The sequence below is a fragment of the Paramisgurnus dabryanus genome, chromosome 3 (assembly GCF_030506205.2).
Source record: "Paramisgurnus dabryanus chromosome 3, PD_genome_1.1, whole genome shotgun sequence".
Classification (NCBI taxonomy): Eukaryota; Metazoa; Chordata; class Actinopteri; order Cypriniformes; family Cobitidae; genus Paramisgurnus; species Paramisgurnus dabryanus.
Window position 1 is genome coordinate 17,108,359 of NC_133339.1, and position 20,277 is coordinate 17,128,635.

A 20,277-nucleotide genomic window follows, 5' to 3' on the forward strand; every position below is an offset into this window, starting at 1 on the left:
TAACCCGAAGGTAGCCGGTTTGATTCTTACAGCTGGCAGGTCTCCACCGGTTGCTCCCCGGGCGCTGTAGCTGCCTGCTGGTCCAGGTATTTGTGCGTGTTCATGACTAACTGCAGAAGATACATTTGAGTATGGGTTATCACGTCAGAATGGCAACTATTTTATTAATTTCTGAATATCGTTTGTGTACTAAACATTTGTGTATGCATAAAACACCTTGCTCTCTGCTACATTTGCCAAAAATAAGCAGCATACAACCTAGAGTACACTGTGTAGGATACTTCATCCAACAATGTACTCATCTTGACTAGAGATTGGAATTGGACGATTGTAGACATATTAGACCCGGACAGGTTACCGGCCGGTTAGTCTTATGACATTTCGATTCCGGTCCTTTTGATGCTGGTGGTGCAAGCAATAACGTCACAGCCATACGCACACTCGCAGTGGAAGCATCACCCGACCTGTTATCCAGCAGTACCATTCATTTAATTCCGTACCCAGAAACGTTATCCTTTTGATATAAAGACCGGGACCTGAACGTCCCCACAAATTGCACCGTAATTGGAAACCTTCAGACTATGAACAAAAATAAGACTTTTAAAAACACTTGCTTTTCAGCACTTACGGAAATAAGTCAAAATGGTTTACATAGGATTAGATTAGGAATTTCCCGAGTTGTTTAATCTCGTGTCTCATTAAACGCGCAGCCAGTTTTCAAGTCAATCCCAAAGCAGCAATCAGTTTCACAACTGATATTTGGACATATAACATAACGTCAGTCTGTTCAAATGAAAGAAGATCATGTAATTAAATGCAGTTTTATTTCTTTTATGATGAAAATAATTTTTTATTAAAGAAAATTTGATTTTTGTTTGTAGCCTATATGCTGTCAATTATAGTTCTTAGAAAGAAATCCAGAAATTGCAAAAATCGTTATCAAGTCACACCTATAGAGAAAAATCTGAAAATTGCAATCGGTGCATCTCTATTTTTTACCTTTAATTTGCAAGGTTGTAAATGAATCGCAAACAATATCTGTCTTGATCTTTTTCTAAAAGTATGTGTGCTGCCTTCTTATGAGTAGTATAACTAGAATGCTATTTAGTAGTACACTTATAGGTAGGGTTGGGCAATGTTTCAAATTTATCGATTTCGCTTTTTGGATCAAATTCCTAACAATTCTTGGTTTCGATTCCAAAGAGGTGAAAAGCAGTAACAGTCGAGCCTTTATAGATTGAAAATGTTTATTTTGTGCCATTACAGCTGAACCCAATAAAGGATGCTACATAAAAACATATTTAGGCACTACAAAACATAAACAAACATGGCGAGGATAGCTCAAAATGATGGATGGGCAACGCATTAAACAGGGTGCATTTTTTTTTTATTTGAACCAACCGCAGATGCTTTGCCATATTGCTGTTGACACCCATCTTGCAACCTAATTGTTTGTCACTTAGCTTTTTCCTTTTCAGATTTTGCAAATGCAGCCACACTTTAGAGCGTCTTCCACCACGGTGTATTTGCAAACTGACTAAGTTTTTGAGCGAATGGTCCTGTGCACTGTGCGCTGATGGCTATAGGTCAGGTGACTCAGATCTTGACAGTTGATGTAAAATTCTGTGTTATGTTAAATGTTTTAACAAGGATCCGATTCCTTTCTCATGGATCCGATATCAGATTCATGACAATTAAAATTAGTCTAAACCATTGTCATTTTGGCTTGTTTGACTTCATGCGGCGCCAGAAAAAGCAAGAGGCGGATCATGTCAAGGTACTGCAAGACCGATTTGAGCAATCTTAGAAGTGTAATTTTGAATATTTCTCATGATACTTTGATGCCATCTGACTGTTAGTTCTTGCAGCGCCGGATGAAGTCAAACAAGCCTATTGTCTTTCTAAACCCTTTTGATGTACTTCCATTGAGTACTGATGGAGATTAAAGGTGTAATGTGGGTTTAAGGGAGAACCAAGTGTTGAGATTGCAAACTGCAACCAACCTCAATTTTGAAACATATAGTGATTCTACAATAGTTGCCACAGTACAAACATGTCATCGTCTGAGACAACCTAGTGAAGAAACACGCTCTGTCGAGCAGTTTGTCCGTTTAGGGCTACCGTAGAAACATGACGGCAACTTCCATGTAAGGAGACCCGCGGTGTATGTAAATAAAAATGACTCATTCTAAGGTAATCAGATCAATACAGTTCATTATGTAAGGTCTTTATACACCACTGATAATATAGTTATGGAGACTATATTGCATTTCTGTCAAGAGATCCTTATAAAAGTGCTCTTTTCCATAGGGTCCAGTATGCCAGGTGTGATGTCATTACCCAACAAATATGTTGTAAGAGAAAATGCCTTATTTGTGTTATACAGAATAAATTCATAGGGGTTTGGAAAGACGTGAGGGTGAGTGAAGAGGATGAGAGAATTGTTATTTTTGGGTGAACTGTTTTAAGTGTGCACAACTCGTGATGTGTACACTTCTGTGTTTAATCGCAGATTACTTGAAAGTTGTGCTAAGATCTCCAACTAATGTATAGTTCATTATAGTCTCCAGCAAAAGCAGCGTGAGTTGAGAAACACGCTCAGATTTACTGCACGAGACACAACAAGAGAACACCGTGTGACCCTCCTGGTCGAATCTACAAGGCATCTACTAAGACTGGGGTTTAGGTTTAATGTAGCGTCAAGAGATCTATCTATTGTCCGGCAGGCCAAAAAAAAAACAACGAACCTGGCTATTGGTCACAAGCTCCTGCTTCCACGGTTATGGACTACACCTGGGACGAATCTCAGATGGCATCTGGGCAGATGTAAAAGCGTCAATCCTGCCTTGTGTCAGCAATTCATTGTGCTGGTGCTATATGGTCTTGACTTTTAATACCATCAGAGCACTGTATGTACTGGGTACATATACAGTATATACTGAAATATGAGTGATGATGGGGGAAGATCATTCTGCCAGTTTGGGTTACTGAACAGATTGACAGATTAGAGCTCAGGTTAATCCAGTGTGTGATCTCAGATCATTCAGAAGAGTTGATGTCAGACTCTTCCGTAGGATATTTCAGAAGTAAACGCAGTGGTTCAAATATCAAAGTAAGGAAATCCATCGATTCAGATTTCTAAGGTAAGTGTGTTTTGTGTATGTATGAGATAACACACTGGTTTTCTGGTAGATTGACTTAATTCCTTTTCTATCCAGCATGTCTCTGCTGTCCTATCTGCGCTCTCCACGTTTGTCCTTTATTCAGACGTTGTTGTCGCTTCTTTTGGCGCTGGTTTCCTTGTCGTCGTCACACTGGTGTGTGGGGCGTCAGAAGGTCCCGAAGCCCTTGTGCTCCCCGACTCGACGGCTCAGGTGCACTCCGGTGCCTGGCATGTCCGATGGCTCGGCCCAGTTCTTCTGGGAGACAGGGGACGATCGCTTTATCTTCCCAACATTTCACGCAGGCCTGTGGACGACCTGTGAGGAGAACATATACACCGATGCCTGGGGTGAGTGGTCACATGGTCAAAGTCTATATATCAAAGTGGATTTTTATCTGTCCAAATATGATGGCTTTGAAGTTTTTGACTATTTTACTTTTCCCAATAGTTGATGTTCTCCTGCGAACTGTTAATAACAGTGAATGCGCTTAAAAGGATAGTTCACTTTAAAATGAAAATTATTTCATAATTTACTCATCCTCATGTTGTTCTAAACCTCTATGAATTTTTTTTTCTGATGAACACAAAAGAAGATATGAAGAGTTTTGTTGCAAAACGAGATAAATCCATTTTTTTTACATTTTTGTCAAAACATGTTTATGTTTATGGTGCTACTTAGCTGTATTTTTTAAGTTATGAAGGTTTAAATCAAAACAAACCAACTGCAGTTGAATTGATATTAATTGGAATGCACAACCAAAAAACGAGATTTCACGAAACTCTTCATATTTCGAGAAATGATGGTAAACACACAGCAGTAAGTGACCACAGACTTCCAAAGTAGGAAAGCGGGAGTATTGTGATAAATGATGAAGAAAATATTTTTGATAAATGATAGTAAGCACACAGTTGACGCTACCCATTAAATTCCATCTTTTTTTTATTCCTACTATGGAAGTCTATGGTCACTTACTGCTGTGTGTTTACCATCATTTCTCAAAATATGTTCTTTTGTGTTCATCAGAAAAAAGAAATTCATACAGATTTAGAACAACATGAGGATGAGTAAATTATGACAGAATTTTCATTTTAACATTTAATACATATTTGGGTACCACACTTGTGAACAGTGGTAGACCGATTGAAACAATATACTTGTCGGAATTTGTGTATGTTTTTTAAGTTTTGTTTGCATCATGTTCCCAATACTAAAGGTAAATGTAATGCTGTATGTATTAATATTTTCATCATCTAGCAGTGGCTTAAGGATTAATATTTATTGTTACACTGAAAAGTGATTTATTATTCACTGAGGTTGAGATGTTTTCATTTAAAACTGTGAGAGAGAGCGAGAGAGAGGAAGGTTTGTGATATTTTCTCTTTAAAGAGGATTATTTCAGATGTAGTAGTTTTGATTCAACTGTGAAATATAACTGTAGTTATTAGAGTAAGCAGTACTCTAATAAAGATTATAGATCTTAAAGTGGAATATAAACGTACACTTTAAAAATCATTCAAGCAATAACTTTCATTAATATCACATTTAGTCCAATGCAAAAATTTGAATTAAAATGACCCTAATTAAAAAAGCACATTTCTGCCTTGATTTCTCTTCTCTACAAAAGCTCAGATTTCCTGAGATATTATTCTTAAACGTATGCATGTGTTTCTCAGAACTGTAATACATGATTATTAATTAGTAAATACATGAATATTCAGTAAATGTGTAACAAACTTGTATGAAAATATACCATGAAGACATCTGAGTAAAGGGCATCTATAATATTAGGAAATAAAGCTAATCAACTCTTTGGTTATTCAGACAGCTTGTGTGTGTGCTCATAAAGGATTTATTACGTATAATTAAATATACATGCTAAGGACATAAATGGGTCATTCTTCATTTGCGGTGGCAGGGGCTTTCCCCTCAACTTTACAACAGTTGAAATTAACTTTATATACCAATAATTCATCAAATGTCTGCATGATTGTATTCTGTACAGTAAACACAATTAATTTACTGTTTAAAGTTTCATCTCTATTTTTTCAAATACATATTTAATTAAATTTGAGAGATCCCATGTGCAACAGCATGCCCTAACCCTAGCACAACCCATGCAACTAACCCTAACACAAATCAAGTGGTTGTTTTGTAAAAACAGATTGTATATACATCAGAGAAAATAAGTATTGACACATCAGCATTTTTATCAGTAAGGGGATTTCTAAGTGGGCGATTGACACCAGATTTAGCCATCAAGCCAAATATTGAATTCTTACAAAGAAATCAGAGCATTTAAGTATACAAGTTTAGTCATAATAAATAAAGTGAAATGACACAGGGAATAAGTATCGAAAACAAATCCATTGAGCGAAATACCGGAGTGAACATGGCTGTGAATAACTTTTGCAGAATATGTGAAGTAAATTAGGTCAGAGCTAGTTGAACACTATGCTTACGGTGTCTTTCCACTCACATCTAACTGAAGGAACGCCCCTCTCTCCTCTCAAACTCTTCCACCAGACAGCCCGAACCATAATGTAAATTAAATCTTCCTACCTTATTTTCTGGTTAATCAGGAACGTCACCAAAGAATGTTTGGCCATGCGTTCTCCACCATTAACTGTGAACAATGAAATTCCCTTCCATGATTTCTCGATCATTGTGCTCGCCATGCTGTGCTGCACACAGTTTCTCGCTGACGATCGGTAATAGTTGATAAATTAAACTTTTCCCAAAACCTGTCTGGAGTAGGGCCACAACATCATAAATGTTTAACAAACACTCTTCTTGTTCAGGCTCCAGTTGGCAAATGCCGGCTGTCGACAGAGCGAATAGCTTTCTGTCTCCATGTCCGCTGTAAACTACAATCTTACACGCTACGGTACATCCCCAGCTCTCTGTTCGTTGATTGGGCCGGCGGTTTCGAGGGTTATAATTGGAGATATCTCACACTTAGTACAGAAGCGTAATGAAATTTAGTACAAAGTTTGATGTACTGTAAAGTACATCAGACTGTGCAGAAGTATCCAGTCATAGACTTTCATTCATATGATTGTAATCCAATATAATTATGATGATTAACTCTTTCCCCGCCATTGACGAGATATCTCATAAATTAAGAGAAAACGCTTCCCCGCCAATGACGAGATTTTCCGTCTTTCCGCAATACCGCAACTTTTTAAAACCGGAAGTATTGCCCTATGGCAAGCTGCTGCATGTCCGTGTCTGTTTTAAAGATCGCTCTGAATGGGATCTCTATGAAAAGTCCGTCATAAAAATGGAATTATCTCTGCTTTATGCTCAAAATATGGTGTTTTTGCAAAAACCTACCCATACTCAAAGAACCACTAAAGGTAGGATGAAACGGTTTTTTTTTGTTTGAAAGCAGAGGGTCTGTTCTTTCATTTGGTATATTGTATGTTTATATATTTAAAGAAGAACATTTTCTGGAAGGCATTAAACTTTGGTGAAAATCATGAAAAACGCTGGCGCTGGCTGGCAACTTTTTTTTAAAACGCTGGCGGTGAAAGACAGGTGTGAGTGACTCTTTCCTCAGTATCAATCTGTATTCACAGTCATGTAACATCAGATCGACCAATGTTTACAAAAAATAAATGCATGCTTACTTTACACAATCACAGGTTAAAATTCACAGTAAACACAGTTGATTATTTGTCTGTCGTGTGCTTTGTTTCAGAAGAGAAATGTCGAAGTTTTATGGACCTGATACCTGAAGATGAAAAAGGCAATAAAATGAAATATGTTTAATATCTTTTAAAACATTTGTCTGTGTCTAAACTGAGTTTATTGTGCGTGTGCAGGAATCCTGTGGCTCTGTGTTGGGATGGAGTTGTTTTATATCGGCCTCTTGTGCGTCAGTTCAGTTCTGTTGTTACTTCAGTTGGGTTTGTCCACCTGGTTTCCACTCCAACAGCGTTGGGGTCACTTACTGAACGCATTTGCTGCAGTCTGTACGGTACTCGGAGGTAAAACAAACACCCTAATACACAATTGATTGTCCTGTATGTGCATTTACACAATAGTCTGTCTGTCTGTCTGTCTGTCTCTCTCTCAGGGTTGGTGGGAATGGTGGCTCATATGATGTACATGCAGGTTTTCCTGGTGACTATATCTCACGGTCCTGAAGACTTCAAACCTCACAGCTATGGATACTCGTGGGCGTTTTAGTGAGTAACACACTATAATCTTTATTAGGAAAGGCCAACGTATACACAGATTTCCTTCCTTATTTAAGTAAAGCTTGGAATGAAAGAAGGTTGACTGTCTGTTAGCAATAAACAGATGTTTTTTTTCTCTTTTATGAGATATTATGAACATGCAAACCGCTAACAGTTTGTATCAATGACCTTTGTGTCTTTCTTCTAAAGGAAGCATGTGTACTGTACATATATAGAATGCTGTTATACATTAGATGTGTTGCTCATTGAATAGACGTCCATCCTGAATGTTGATGATGTTTTGTGTTCCTGCATGCAGCGTTGCTTGGGTGGCGTTCACCTGCTGCATGTCTTCTGGAGTTTCCACACTCAACAACTACACCAAGAAGTTTCTGATGGTTGGACCAAAACATAAAAGTGTTTTTTACCCCTGCAAAAACTTCACCTACCCTCCCCAATCTCCTCTTCTCTCTCCTCTCTCTCCATATGTCTCTTCTCCTCTGCCACCTCCTCCAACTTGTCCCGCCCCTCTCTCGCCCTCTCTATCTCACCTCCAGTCGACGTCGTGCCCCCCTACACCCCTCCTTCTGTCTCCTGTGAGTTTGACATCATCTTACTGCTCACATGAGGAGTTCAGTTCGCTCTGATCCACGCACCGCTACTGTAGAGTTCCTGGGCCGTCTGGCTAATCTTTAGTCCGGGCCACAATCATGAGCGGACTGGGACAAAAAATCGGCCCTGGCATTTTGGACCAGACTGGGCCCTCATCCAATAACGCACACAATTTCTGTCTTTTTGGTCTCTTGAATGTGTTCGTATTACCAACCAAGACATAAAACAAGGTCAAATCTGAGGCTTTGACTCTCCGTTCTGTTTGTCAGATCTGAGGGTGAAGATCTCTCACTAAGTTTTATAAATCATTATCGAGAACAAATTAATTTACTAAACCTACCAGAACAGCAAAAAATTTAACCAATTGTGTGGACGGACTTTGTTAACATGAGAAAAAAAAACACAGGTCTATTTATGGATACACTGTTTTTGGATGTACTGTCCTAAATCAAAGCTAATTTTGTCTAAACAAAAGGGAACAAATGAAAAAAAAAATATATATATAATTGATTGGAATTCTGCTTAGCTCTGTAAAGTGATTGACTGGAATTCACGTTCATCTTAACAAAAACTCGATTTCTTTCATTTGATTGGTTAAAAATCTTGCTCGGCCGTGTAATTCGATTGGTTGGGAGTTATGTACGATGGCTTCTGTGAACAAAAACTCCAGCTTTCTTTCATTTTGATTTGTCAACATTTTGACACTGTAAATTTGTCAGTGAAGAAAATGGTCGATGGGCCGCAGAGCGCGTGTCAAGGCCGGTGGTTGATCTTGTGCTATATATATATATATATATATATATTTGAATGTTTGCAGTAATTTTTCCACCCAAGCATGTTCAGACACAAAACGTTCCCGGGTCAGTATGGTTGTCTAACAGTGGCGATTGAATATTCCTGTATGATGTTGCTGTTCTGAAACGGTCACTCATCTGTTGCCTGGCTACAAGTTTCTTTCTGTAGCTGGTAAAGTGTGTTATTTGAGCAAAGTAAACACAAATCAGGTAAAATGTAGTCCTTAAATAAAAGGTCATCCTACATAACACGCTTTTTATTAACATTGCATACCGGATGTAAATTCTTGCTTTACCAAGGCAATGACCAATTTCCTTGAAAAATTCACCAATAATCGCAGCGCTCGGTTGGATCAGCACAGATCGGTTTGCCACGGCAGTGGTCTGTAAATTTAAAGAACTACACAATATCCTTTACATTATCAGCTTGTGTATCTTTCTACACACATAAGCTGTCACCATTTAAAATGAAAATTCATGTGATTTATACAACAACATTAAAGCTTTCTAAAGATTTTGATCACGTCTTACTCCCCCTGTCCCCCTACTCGAGTTACTGACGCTGTGTTTGTTTGTTTCTAACACAGAAGGGTTAGTTTAACAGCGACAGGATCATTGAATCAGTGAGTTTAACTCAAGAACCAAACCAGATCTATTCATATATTAATCATTTATACCCATTTTGGGATTTAACAACTCATTTGGGAAAACTCACCTGGAAATACATTCTTATGATTTAGAGAATTTCTATTTGACGTCATTTAAAATGGTTTCATAAAGGTGAACCTCCGAATCCTAACACAATACAGGGAACATAATGTTGTGTTTCCTGTATTGCTATAAACTTCCTAAGGATGAGCGTGCACTCGGCACAGACTGAGGAGATTGGTTTAATTTTAGATTGTTGTGATTATTACTAAACTCATCCAGTAGAGTTGTGCTGAACCGCCTCCTGTATGATGAGGATCGTTTTAAAACAAAAACCCACTTTAGTGTAAATGTGTAAACCTCTTAATCTTAATTCCTGTTCTGTTCTCTACTCTTACAAAACATCCTTGAGTTTAAACTCTCACACACATAATAAACTTTTAATAATAATAGATTTCAGATTTCCTTTGCGTGGTTGTTTTCAGTTCAAGACTTGTCATGTATATGAGCATTACAAATGTGTAGATAGAATAATCACTTCACTTTCACTTGTATTTCAAGCAATGTTTCATTTGCCAGGATTTCTTCATTTTGGCTTTTTTATTTCATTGTGTAATAAATCCAAACTGTTAAACTGATCTATTTCGTATTTTGTCCCTAAAAGGTTTATTAGATGTTATTTACAAACAGTTCATATTTGAGAGTTTTATCATTTGTTTAAATGTATTAAAAGCAGCCGGTTTTGGTTCTGTTAGCAGATAAATCTTTTAAACATCAAGCTGTGGTGTCCACTAAAACAGTGGTTTTCAATCTTGTCCTAGGGGACCCACTGCCCTGCACATTTTGCATGTCTCCCTTATCTAACACACCTGATTCAGATCATCAGCTCATTAAGGGAGAGATCCATGAACAGAACTGGGTGTGTCAGTTAAGGGAGACATACAAAATGTGCAGAGCTGTGGGTCCCCTAGGACAAGATTGAAAACCACTGCACTAAAACATTAGGATCAATCGTTTATGATTACAAACTTCATGAATGTACGTTGATAATGTTTGTTTCTGTAACACATTTAGACTGGAAGTGATTTAATGTCTTAAATCTTTGTGATGTTATATTACATTATAAACACCTAAATCCCCATAATAACATATGGTCAACTCAAAAAACACATCAAATGAATTAAACATAAGTGAAAGTTTTCAGATTTTAAGGTAGCGCCTCTGATCCGAAGACCATACATAAGATATGATCGTCTGTTGTTAATGTCAGATAACATGAATCGACAAAACAACAACAGCCGTATGATAAACTAACATTAAAGTCTCTTCTGAAATCCAGTGACATGCTCCATGACATCAATATATCATATGATATAAAATTACAGTATATTAAATTATAAATCATTTCTTATATGTTTCAAATCTACAAACACTTTAAACAGCTTATGAGTTAAACTATATTAGATCTACACAAAAACTAATGACAAATTCTTAGTGGCAATGAAGTATTATATTTAGTCTATGAGTGAGAACATGTCAGGTGTGTGTGCGTGTGTGTTGTACAGTAGATGTGTGTGTGTTTGTGTGTTTGTGTGATTATGCTGTTTTCTTTCGCAGGACGAAGTAGGTCACACAAGAGATGAAGGTGAGACAAACGGAGATCCATGCGAGGATAAATGATGATCCGTACCAACCATCTGACTCCTGTTTATGGAAGACATCAGTGTAGATAGATGCTGCGATCACTATACACAACCCTGTAAGACACACACACACACAATTACTGAGACACAGTACACACATATCTACTGTACAACACACGCAATTACTGAGATACTGGACAACACACACACATCTACTGTACATCACACACAAATACATGTAATTCTATATATATAGACATTATTTTATTATGAATCAAACAGAAATACAGATTTAAAGAGACAAATTGTGTGTGTTGTAGATGTTTGTGTGTATTAGGTGTTTTTGTGCTTACAGGCAAGCAGTTGAAAGGCTCCAGTAAACAGGAAGCGTTTTCCTTTAGGTAGTGTGTAGAGTTGTGCCACAAACACAAACAGGCCCAGAATGCAGAATATACACGCTAGTATAGATGTCGCCTGTACGGCTTGCAGATACTCTGAAACACAATCACACAACATCTTATAAACGTCTGTACATAATAAACACAATGCAACTTATAGCTGATAAATCAAACTAGTTAAAAAAATGAACGAGACTGTATTGATGTGATGTAGGCATTAAAGGGTTAAGATTTGTTAGTTTTGACAGACAGAAAAACTGTCAACTTTATTGACGATAAGATAAATGTCTATCATTGAGTGATTTTTCTGTCTAATGGAAACAGATTCGATTTCTATAAAAACGAGAAAGATGAAGATCTGCTTGTACAAACCTTCAGGATAATGTGCAGGAATATCCGTGAGGTTCCACTTTCCATCAGTCAAAACCCAGCGACCCCAAATATCAGTGGACACTCTGTCGGTCATCCACCAGGCCTACACACAATAAAAATAACACACAGTTTTAACTTCAGCACTACATAATTGTTCACAACACGTGTGTGTCTTTGTGTTTATCTAGGACTGGGTGGTAACAGATTTTTCTGTGTGCGTGACTAACTCGACACTCCCACACGTGTTAGACTGAGCGTGATGGAGAAACGTGAAATAATCATCTCATAACAAATCAACATCTCATATCTGTATTCATCTGTCAATCCACCAGGGGTCTCTCTCTCTCTCTGTCTCTCTCTCTCTCTCTCTCGCCACTGTTTTTCATATGGTCTCTGAATTGGACACTCAGACTTTGCCCTCTTTTTGTAATTTTAGAAAACCTCAATTACAAAATTTTATATTTTATTTATATTGGGTTGTAAATATAGAATGTGTTCTTGCCAATTTATTTATTGGTCAAGCTAAGCTAGCCATTTTGAAATAACATCAGTGCAAAAAACAAAACAGGACAGGATGTTAATATGGCTGCCATGTAGTAATAAATGAGTATCAATATCCATACGCTGATTGCTTTTTTAACGGAGATGTGGCGTCAGAGAGACACTTGTGATTGTGTGTGACTGTGAATATGGAAGAAAGCACTTCTTGCACATAAAGCTGTTAATAGTTTTCTTTAAACCAGCGTTTATATCAGTGACACGTGCACTGCTGGGGCGATGGAGTTTGACGCATTATTTGCTCACAGTACAAACATCTTTGATCAGAAAGACGAGAAAGAGACACAAAGGTTAAGATGTAATAGAAAGTAAAGACTTTAAAACAGACTCCATGATCATCACCTCATAGCATGTGTGTGTCATATTTAGAATATCTGAAGATCTCAGTAGGTTTGTGCATGTACACAATACATTAATATATCGTCAATAGCCTATAAATTAAATAATGATATTGATTTAAATGAACCTTTAACCCCCACTTTTAGCTCCAACCATGCAAATGACGCACCCACACTAAAATGTTTGCAGCTCCTAAACTATTTGACCCACAGGCGTGAATGTGATAGATTCTGAAAGAAGACACTTGAAACTAAACCTCTTGTTATCTTTTGAGTATTTTCACTTAAACAATAACTTGCCAATCATTTAAAACTGTGGTGAGCATTTAGTTAAAAGTTAGGGTAAATGTCTGTGTGTATTTACTCCACAAATATAATAAAATCTGTTGTTTTTTACCTTGTGGGGAAATTTTTATGAGGAAACAAATTTAAAAATCAAACAGAATGAGACTTTTTTCAGAATCTAAAATAGCTTACTAAAATTAACAAAGTGTAGTAACCATGTTTTTACTATTAGCAAAACCACAATAAATTTCGTAAGGGAAGTGTTTTTAAATTTAAAGTGTCAGCCAAGCCCCCTTGAACTAAAAGTTCCCCCCGAGATTTAAATATAGGACAAGAGAGCAGCATACGTTCATGTCTGAAGGGTCTGGAGGATTATTTTAAGATCACTTCAGAGATTATAATACAAGACTCAGAGGGGCGGTTTCACAGACAGGGTTTAGGTTAATCCAGAAATAGGCTTTAATTATTTAGACATTTTTACCAACATACCTTACAAAAACACTACATGTGTGCATCTTGAGACAAAACAATGTCACTGATATATGTTAAAATGAGTTAAATTAAAATGAGTAATTAAACATGCATTTAAGTCTTGAATTAGGATAAACACTGTCCTGGAAACAGACCCTTAATGTATTTGCTTATATTGTAGTGTTGTGTAATGGTCACAGATTAAACAAATAAAATCTCCTTTTTTTTTGGTTTAAAGTATTATATGAAGAAATCCTTCTTTTAACATTTTAAAATTATTTATATACATTTTATGATTTAATTGAAATTAACCCACAAACCCCCGCAATTTACATTTGAACCACGTGCAGTTTAGAAAACCTTAGATTAGGAGAAGGGTCAGTCATTTTCAAAGTTGTCTCCTTTATCTAACCCACACACCTGATTGAGATGATTAAGAGAGAGAGAGACTTGTGAACAGATCTGGGTGTGTCTGTCAGTTAAGAGAAATATACAAAATATGCAGAGCAGTGCGTCCTCCCCTGAGACAAGATTATAAACCACTGAGCTAGAATATACAACCTATACAATCATTACAAGTCATTACACATATAGTGTATCTGTGTGTGTTTGTGTCTCACATTGTTGATGGTGGCGGCCAGCAGCAGTGCGATGCAGGCGAGGTGGAGAATGAAAATGGCAGCAAGTAAAACCAACATGATACTGAGAGATGAAAAAACAATCAGATGTTTATCAGTTAATGTTAGTATCAGTTTACACAATCAGAGGGTTTGACTTCTCTATTCCTTTATTGAAACAGCAGCTAAATAATGTGTTATTAATCCCTCTTTGCGTGTGTGTTGTTTTGTATGTGTGTGTGTGTTACGCAGGTATGAATGAATGTTTTACAGCTAGATGAGTTGAAACTTGTCTTCAGTATTCCACAGAACAGCCACTCCCTAACTAGTGTGCCAAAAAGTTTTAGTGTCTCCTCACAAACACTCAATTCAACACAACATTTCTCTTCAGATTTCATCCGGATGTCTTTTGTTGTTTTAAATGCAGAAAACCGAATAAAGCGTCAGAATCACGGTAAGAGCATCGTTTCCTACATCTGACACAATCATACGAGCAGCAACATCATCACAATCTGACCCAGACTCACTCTTATAATCTAACAAAACTATTTTCACTCATGTTTACTGAAAGTTCATTCAAGAGCAGAAAACAGCCCAATCTCTGCATGTAGAGAAAGTTTTCAATCTTACCTTGCAGATAACAGAAGTTCAGAGATCCAGATGTGATGTCTGTCCGACTGTATCAATTTACCCTGAACTGCCACTCAAACTGAAGCTCAAGCATTAACCCCTCCCTCTAACCCTAACTCAAACTAACCCCACCCTGTCAAACTTAACCCCACCCCTCTCACCAGCTCATTCCTTCATTGGGTAACGCTCCCTCCGCTCATCTGTCTCTCAGGTTTTTTCATCTGAAGGTGTAACAGGGCTGGGACGCCTCTGGCAAGCCCTGTCCTTGTCAACTACATGAAAGTTATATAAATAACTGCATGACAAAACCCTTTAGTGTGTCATTATAATAAACTACACTATAATAAAGTATTGTCTGCTAATTACACACTAGAGAGAGAGAGAGAGATGAAATAACACATTAATGTTAACAGACTCTTTGTGTTATTTACATTCAGATTTATATGAAGAGTTCATCATCATCATCATCATTATAGTAGGGTGTGTGTGTGTGTATGTGTGAGAGATGAGGAAGATGTTAATGTGTTTAAAGGCCAAGTAAAGCATTATAAACTGACTATAGAAATCTTCGCTTTGTTTCTTTATAAAATATGATTTGAGTGTTTGATTCGTACGTGTGTTAGAGATCACACCCTAATGAAAGGAGAATGTTAAAATGTTGCTCAACCAGATTTCACCTGCGGGACAGTTAGTAACCTCACCTGAACACACACCTCATTATAAGCCTGTGTGTGAGAACTACAAACTCTTCCCACAATCACAACTTCAATACATTACACACTTTTTTCCAAGCACGTATTGCAAGTGTGTGTCTGTGTCTGAGATGAGAGTCTGTCAAGTTTTGCAATATTTCTTAACTGTTGATTGTCTTTGTGTTGAAATTTGGATGGGAAGATTTTGGACACTCCCCTCTTTCATTATTCATGCATGTTCACACACGCTCACATGAATGATGGTTCACACTTTCTCAACCACACCCCACCGCCTTACGCACACACATTTCTATGAGTAACTTAGCAACCCAAACATTTGTGATGCTAACGTCAACAAAATTGCAAAGAAAGATGCAGTTATCATGTAACACTAACTTTGTTTTGTCCTTTCATGTACCGGTGAATAGATTTCATTCAATCATACAGGACACACAACAGAAAATGTCAGCATGTTTAGTGAAATAATGACAGGGAATATTTAGTTGTGTATATAGTATAATGTCATGTCTCTCTCTCTCTCTCTCTTTCTGTCAGTGACGATCATCTTTTCAAATGAAAACAACATGTTGGCGGGCGAATAAAGATGACGTGAGTCACCGTTTACTCCACCCCAGAGTTTCAGTGTCAGGCGTCTCAGACTGTGAGTTTTGTCATCTGCTGTTTGTTTACACTCGACTACTGTACAGATTTACACTCTTACAGTAACATCAATGAATGAATGAATGTAGTTTCTACACTTTATTATCACAATAGTTTTTATGGTTTAAAGAAAAAATTTAAACAACTAAATAGTTTTATAGTGAACAGCATTCCCACATACAGTAATACCAAAACACTTTTTTTTTATTTTGCATGGCCTGCTTTGGCATTAATAACAGCCTGAATTTTTGCTGACATTATTTTTATGAACTTCTTTGTTGACTTCCTAGCCGCTATCATGCGTTTGGTCTTGTTTACTGAGAGACTGAGAATTAGATTAACTCATCTTTGGGTTTAGTCAATTCTGCTAATCTAGCTTTCATTATAATGATCCGGCTTTAATCTTAAGATGTGCAACACAGTTAAAAAAGCACCATATAAATAAAAACACAGTCCACTGTAACATGCTTTTTAAAGTGTCTTTAATGTATTATAGTCGAGAGTAACACAAAACAGAGTTAAACATTGAAATCAAATGACCAAACAATACATGAAAACATTTTAATAAAATGTAACAATATTGAGCAGTTTACTTTCAACAGACTCAGACAGATGGGTTGTCTCTCAGTAAATGGGCAGAGACGTCTTTAAACTGTTGCTCAGAATACAACTGCACACCAGCGCCACCAGCTGCAAGAGAGAGAGAGAGACAGACCGAGACAGACCAAGAAAGAGAGAGCGAGAAAAAGGGACAGACAGACCGAGAGAGAGAGAGAGAGAGAGAGAGAGAAGCAAGTTAGATGTGCTGCTGATGGTAATCTGGTGAAGGGTACGGCACAGAATCTGGAGACGTGAGGAGCACGTATGCTGGTGGAGACATGTGAGATGGTGAGTTTTGTCTTCTGATGACAATGCTGCACACCAGCGCCACCAACTGAGGGCGACAGGAAAGACACGCAAACAAACAGGAAGAGAGACAGACGGGTGGATGGTTAAACATGTGTGCAGGACTGCAGACCACTGAGTGAGCGTTTATGATTTAACTCACCATGATTCCAGCCGTTCCAAGAAAACCACCCAAAACCAGTGGAGCTTTCGTCTGAAACATACCCTTAATCACATCGGGACAACTCTACCAGACCAGACCAAACCAGAACGAGACAGACAGACAGACAGACAGACAGACAGACAGACAGGTGAGTGATTTGTGAGGACTCCAGTATTTAACAGATTTAAGAGACACAGTAAAGTGACTCACAGAGTATGTGATCTGCTGGATTAAGCTGCCTTCAGGACACGTGTCTCGTGCCAACACCTCAATGGCTCCTCCAATACCACAACAGTCAAACTGACACACAAACACATGTTAGTATTCAGACATAATATGCAGTGGTGTATAAGATTTAAATGGTTATATAGTTGTGTGTGTATCTTACAGCATTGCTTAAGAATTTGAGGGTAACAGCTTGACCTGCAGCCTGGGTGTTGAGATACTGAGTGTAGATTGTGATGTAGAAATTGGCCAACTCCTCTGAGACCTACACAATAAACACACACTTTTAAAACGGTTGTAAAACAACACATCCCTGTGTTATTATTATAACAACACATTTATTTATTTGAACACAAAATGTGTTAAAGTCGCAATGAAAATAAAATAAAAAACTGTAATTTGTTTTGTAATATTGTGGTATTTTTTACAAATGATTTATCTGTGAGCATCATTAATTTTTAAAAATTCGTGTGCCCTCATAATCTGAAATGCAAATCTCCTCCCCTCCTAAAAACGATCTCTCTTTACTTCCAGTCATAATGTATGGCAGGTGGGCGGGGTCCGGGAGAATATCGCTGCGATTACAGTAGCAATCAGCAACACGACCCAACTTCAAATGATCCAATCAGATCTCGATGGACAAATTCAAATCCAGCCCTGCCTTATTTCATTTCAAAGGCCAGTTTTACTCGGATACACGTCACCACGGGGAAAATTAGGCAATTGATACTTCCGTTTCATGGCGACTTTAAATAGTACAGCACAAAACAATGTAGCCTAAAGTTTATTATCTATTTGTTTTGTTGTGTCATAAATGAATAAAAATAAATGTAACACAAATCTTAAAGAATAAAGCTTGAGCATTTCATTTTAATTAAAAAGCTTATAATAGATTTTAACGTTTAATAATTCTCTGGTCTGAGATTACAACTCCGCCCACTTCCGCCCTCAGACTGTCATGCTGGTGCTGACAGTCTTGTTAAAAATCTAAATCTTATAAAAGGCCATGTTTGGATCTTCCAACCGTACAATAACCCAAACACAAACCTCAAAAACAACACAGAAATGGGTCACTGAGCTCAAAACCAAGGTTCTGCTATAGTCATTCCAGTCCTCTGACCTGAACCCTACAGAAAATGAGAGGAGAAGCTGGGAATCTAAAGAGTCTGCATGAAGGAATGGTCTCTGATCTCTTCTCAGGTGTTTTCTAACCTCATCAGGCATTTTAGGAGAAAATTTAGAACTGTTAAACTGGCAAATGGAGGTTTCAAAAAGTATTAGATAAAAGGGTGCCAATAATTGTCTACAATGTGTATTAGAGAAAAACACGAATTGTTATGCTGACAATATTCTTCTCTTTTAAAACAGACGGCATCAGTAATCTCCAGCTCATAAGACTGAACTTCTCCATCCGACTACTTCAGGTACTTAAACCATAACACCGACCAGAACGGCCAGAAACATTCATGTTGTTTTTAATAACCAGAGCTAACCTTCACTAAACACAACACAAAGACAACACGGTCATGCAGATTTTCCCTAAGGTTTTATCTAACTGAACATATCTAACTCCTCACCCAGACTCTGGGTTACTGCAGTGATCTGTTAGCTGATCAAACCGCTACTAATGATTTAAAATCCAGCAGCTTGACCAAACTACCAGAAGCCCAAAAGAGAGCTGATAACGATATGAGCGGTGTTTACGCAAAATGTATTAAGTCATGTAAAGTCATGTCATTGATTTGATGTTTATGTTTAATATATATTACAAAAATAAACTTTTTTGGAAGAATATTATCATTTAAAGCAGGAGTGGGGAACCCTGGGTCCTGGAGGGTCACTGTCCTGCAGAGTTTAGTTCCAACTCTTATCAAACACACCTGAATTTCATTTCCAAGTAATCCTAAAGTCTTTCATTTCATTTTTCAGGTGTTTTTAATTAGGGTTGGAACAAAACTCTGCAGGACGGTGGCCCTCCAGGACCCAGGGTTCCCCACTCCTGATTTAAAGGCTTCATTTTTACCTGGCTTACATGTTATATGTTGCTTAAAAATAAAACGTATTGTGTCCAGTTGAGAAGTTGTTGTTTGTATACGCAGACATTTGAAAATAACACATTTTAGTGTTGCAATGGCAATATGGCAATCGTGGTATTTTTGCTTAAGGTTATCATACTGCCAAAATCTCTTACCGGCCCATATCTGCATATAATCAAATATATAAAGATTTATCATTTATATATTAAATGCAATACAATTTCTAATTGTACAAATTTGCAACTGCTAAATAAATATATGTGAAAAAATGTAATATGATTAGATGAATGTATCTTTAAAATAAAACTGGACTGTTTACCGATTTACTCCAGATGAAGGCCATCACACCTGCTGTTATTTCAACAGTCATCAGTACAGTCACCAGACAAGAGAACTGAAGACAAAAGAAGAATACGGTAATACAACTTTAACACAACAACATTACAGACGGACGTCATAGTAAGAAAGATCCTCTGAATGATGCTGAATCTATTGTGGATTAATGAGTAAAAACAACTTCTTTATCTATTTCTGCATTTTAATTCCTGCTTTCTAAATGTGTGACAAGTTAAAGTAATCATAATTTACATTACCGCACCAAGAGCTGATTTACTCCCGCAACACGCTCCACAATTACCAATCACAGCAACCACTAACATCAATGCGCCAGTGACCATCAACACAATTACACCTGACAAAGAGAAATTAATCAGTCATTTGATTATAAGGGTTAGTTAGGGTTAACTCTATACTGAAACAAACTAAGGACAATTAGCATAAGGTTCAGCTATTCAAAAGAATTTATTTTAGCAAATATATAAAAGCTAATAACAGTAATACACACCGATAGTAAACTGTGCAGTGTTCAGATCAATGTCAAAAAATCCTTTTGTTTCAGCACCGAA

The 20,277-nt window shown here is 37.3% G+C and overlaps 2 protein-coding genes and 1 long non-coding RNA gene across 4 annotated transcripts; 2 read left to right on the plus strand and 1 right to left on the minus strand.

The window, feature by feature from the left end:
• The first annotated feature begins 6,617 nt into the window (after nucleotides 1–6,617).
• On the plus strand, nucleotides 6,618–9,858 carry LOC135769122 (germ cell-specific gene 1 protein-like). Its single transcript, XM_065278498.2, has 3 exons — nucleotides 6,618–7,153; nucleotides 7,243–7,354; nucleotides 7,665–9,858. The coding sequence occupies exons 1-3, from the start codon at nucleotides 7,012–7,014 to the stop codon at nucleotides 7,990–7,992; spliced, it is 582 nt and encodes a 193-aa protein (XP_065134570.1). The 5' UTR covers nucleotides 6,618–7,011; the 3' UTR covers nucleotides 7,993–9,858.
• Nucleotides 9,859–10,585: 727 nt separating this feature from the next.
• LOC135769123 (epithelial membrane protein 2-like) lies at nucleotides 10,586–14,838 on the minus strand. The gene is made up of 5 exons (XM_065278499.1): nucleotides 14,712–14,838; nucleotides 14,085–14,166; nucleotides 11,813–11,915; nucleotides 11,396–11,536; nucleotides 10,586–11,156 (listed from the first exon to the last, which is right to left on the minus strand). The coding sequence occupies exons 2-5, from the start codon at nucleotides 14,160–14,162 to the stop codon at nucleotides 10,996–10,998; spliced, it is 483 nt and encodes a 160-aa protein (XP_065134571.1). The 5' UTR covers nucleotides 14,163–14,166; nucleotides 14,712–14,838; the 3' UTR covers nucleotides 10,586–10,995.
• Nucleotides 14,174–19,685, plus strand: LOC135769126 (uncharacterized). Of its 2 annotated transcripts, XR_010542372.2 has the most exons (4): nucleotides 14,174–14,535; nucleotides 15,959–16,064; nucleotides 18,705–18,760; nucleotides 19,266–19,685. It is a non-coding gene; the product is annotated as an uncharacterized lncRNA (long non-coding RNA). The 2 variants fall into 2 exon arrangements; XR_012336339.1 differs by lacking the exon at nucleotides 19,266–19,685 and having other exon boundaries at nucleotides 18,705–19,160.
• The last annotated feature ends 592 nt before the right edge of the window (nucleotides 19,686–20,277 follow it).

Bases quoted from the DNA above. Each gene is read 5' to 3' on its own strand.
- LOC135769122 (XM_065278498.2), top strand. From the start codon at position 7,012: ATGGAGTTGTTTTATATCGGCCTCTTGTGCGTCAGTTCAGTTCTGTTG. The intron at 7,154-7,242 runs GTAAAACAAACA...TCTCTCTCTCAG, and splicing joins AGTCTGTACGGTACTCGGAG to GGTTGGTGGGAATGGTGGCT. The intron at 7,355-7,664 runs GTGAGTAACACA...TCCTGCATGCAG, and splicing joins GGATACTCGTGGGCGTTTTA to CGTTGCTTGGGTGGCGTTCA.
- LOC135769123 (XM_065278499.1), bottom strand. From the start codon at position 14,162: ATGTTGGTTTTACTTGCTGCCATTTTCATTCTCCACCTCGCCTGCATC. The intron at 11,916-14,084 runs GTGAGACACAAA...TATTGTGTGTAG, and splicing joins TGGCCGCCACCATCAACAAT to GCCTGGTGGATGACCGACAG. The intron at 11,157-11,395 runs GTAAGCACAAAA...TGTGTCTTACAG, and splicing joins AGCCTTTCAACTGCTTGCCT to GGTTGTGTATAGTGATCGCA.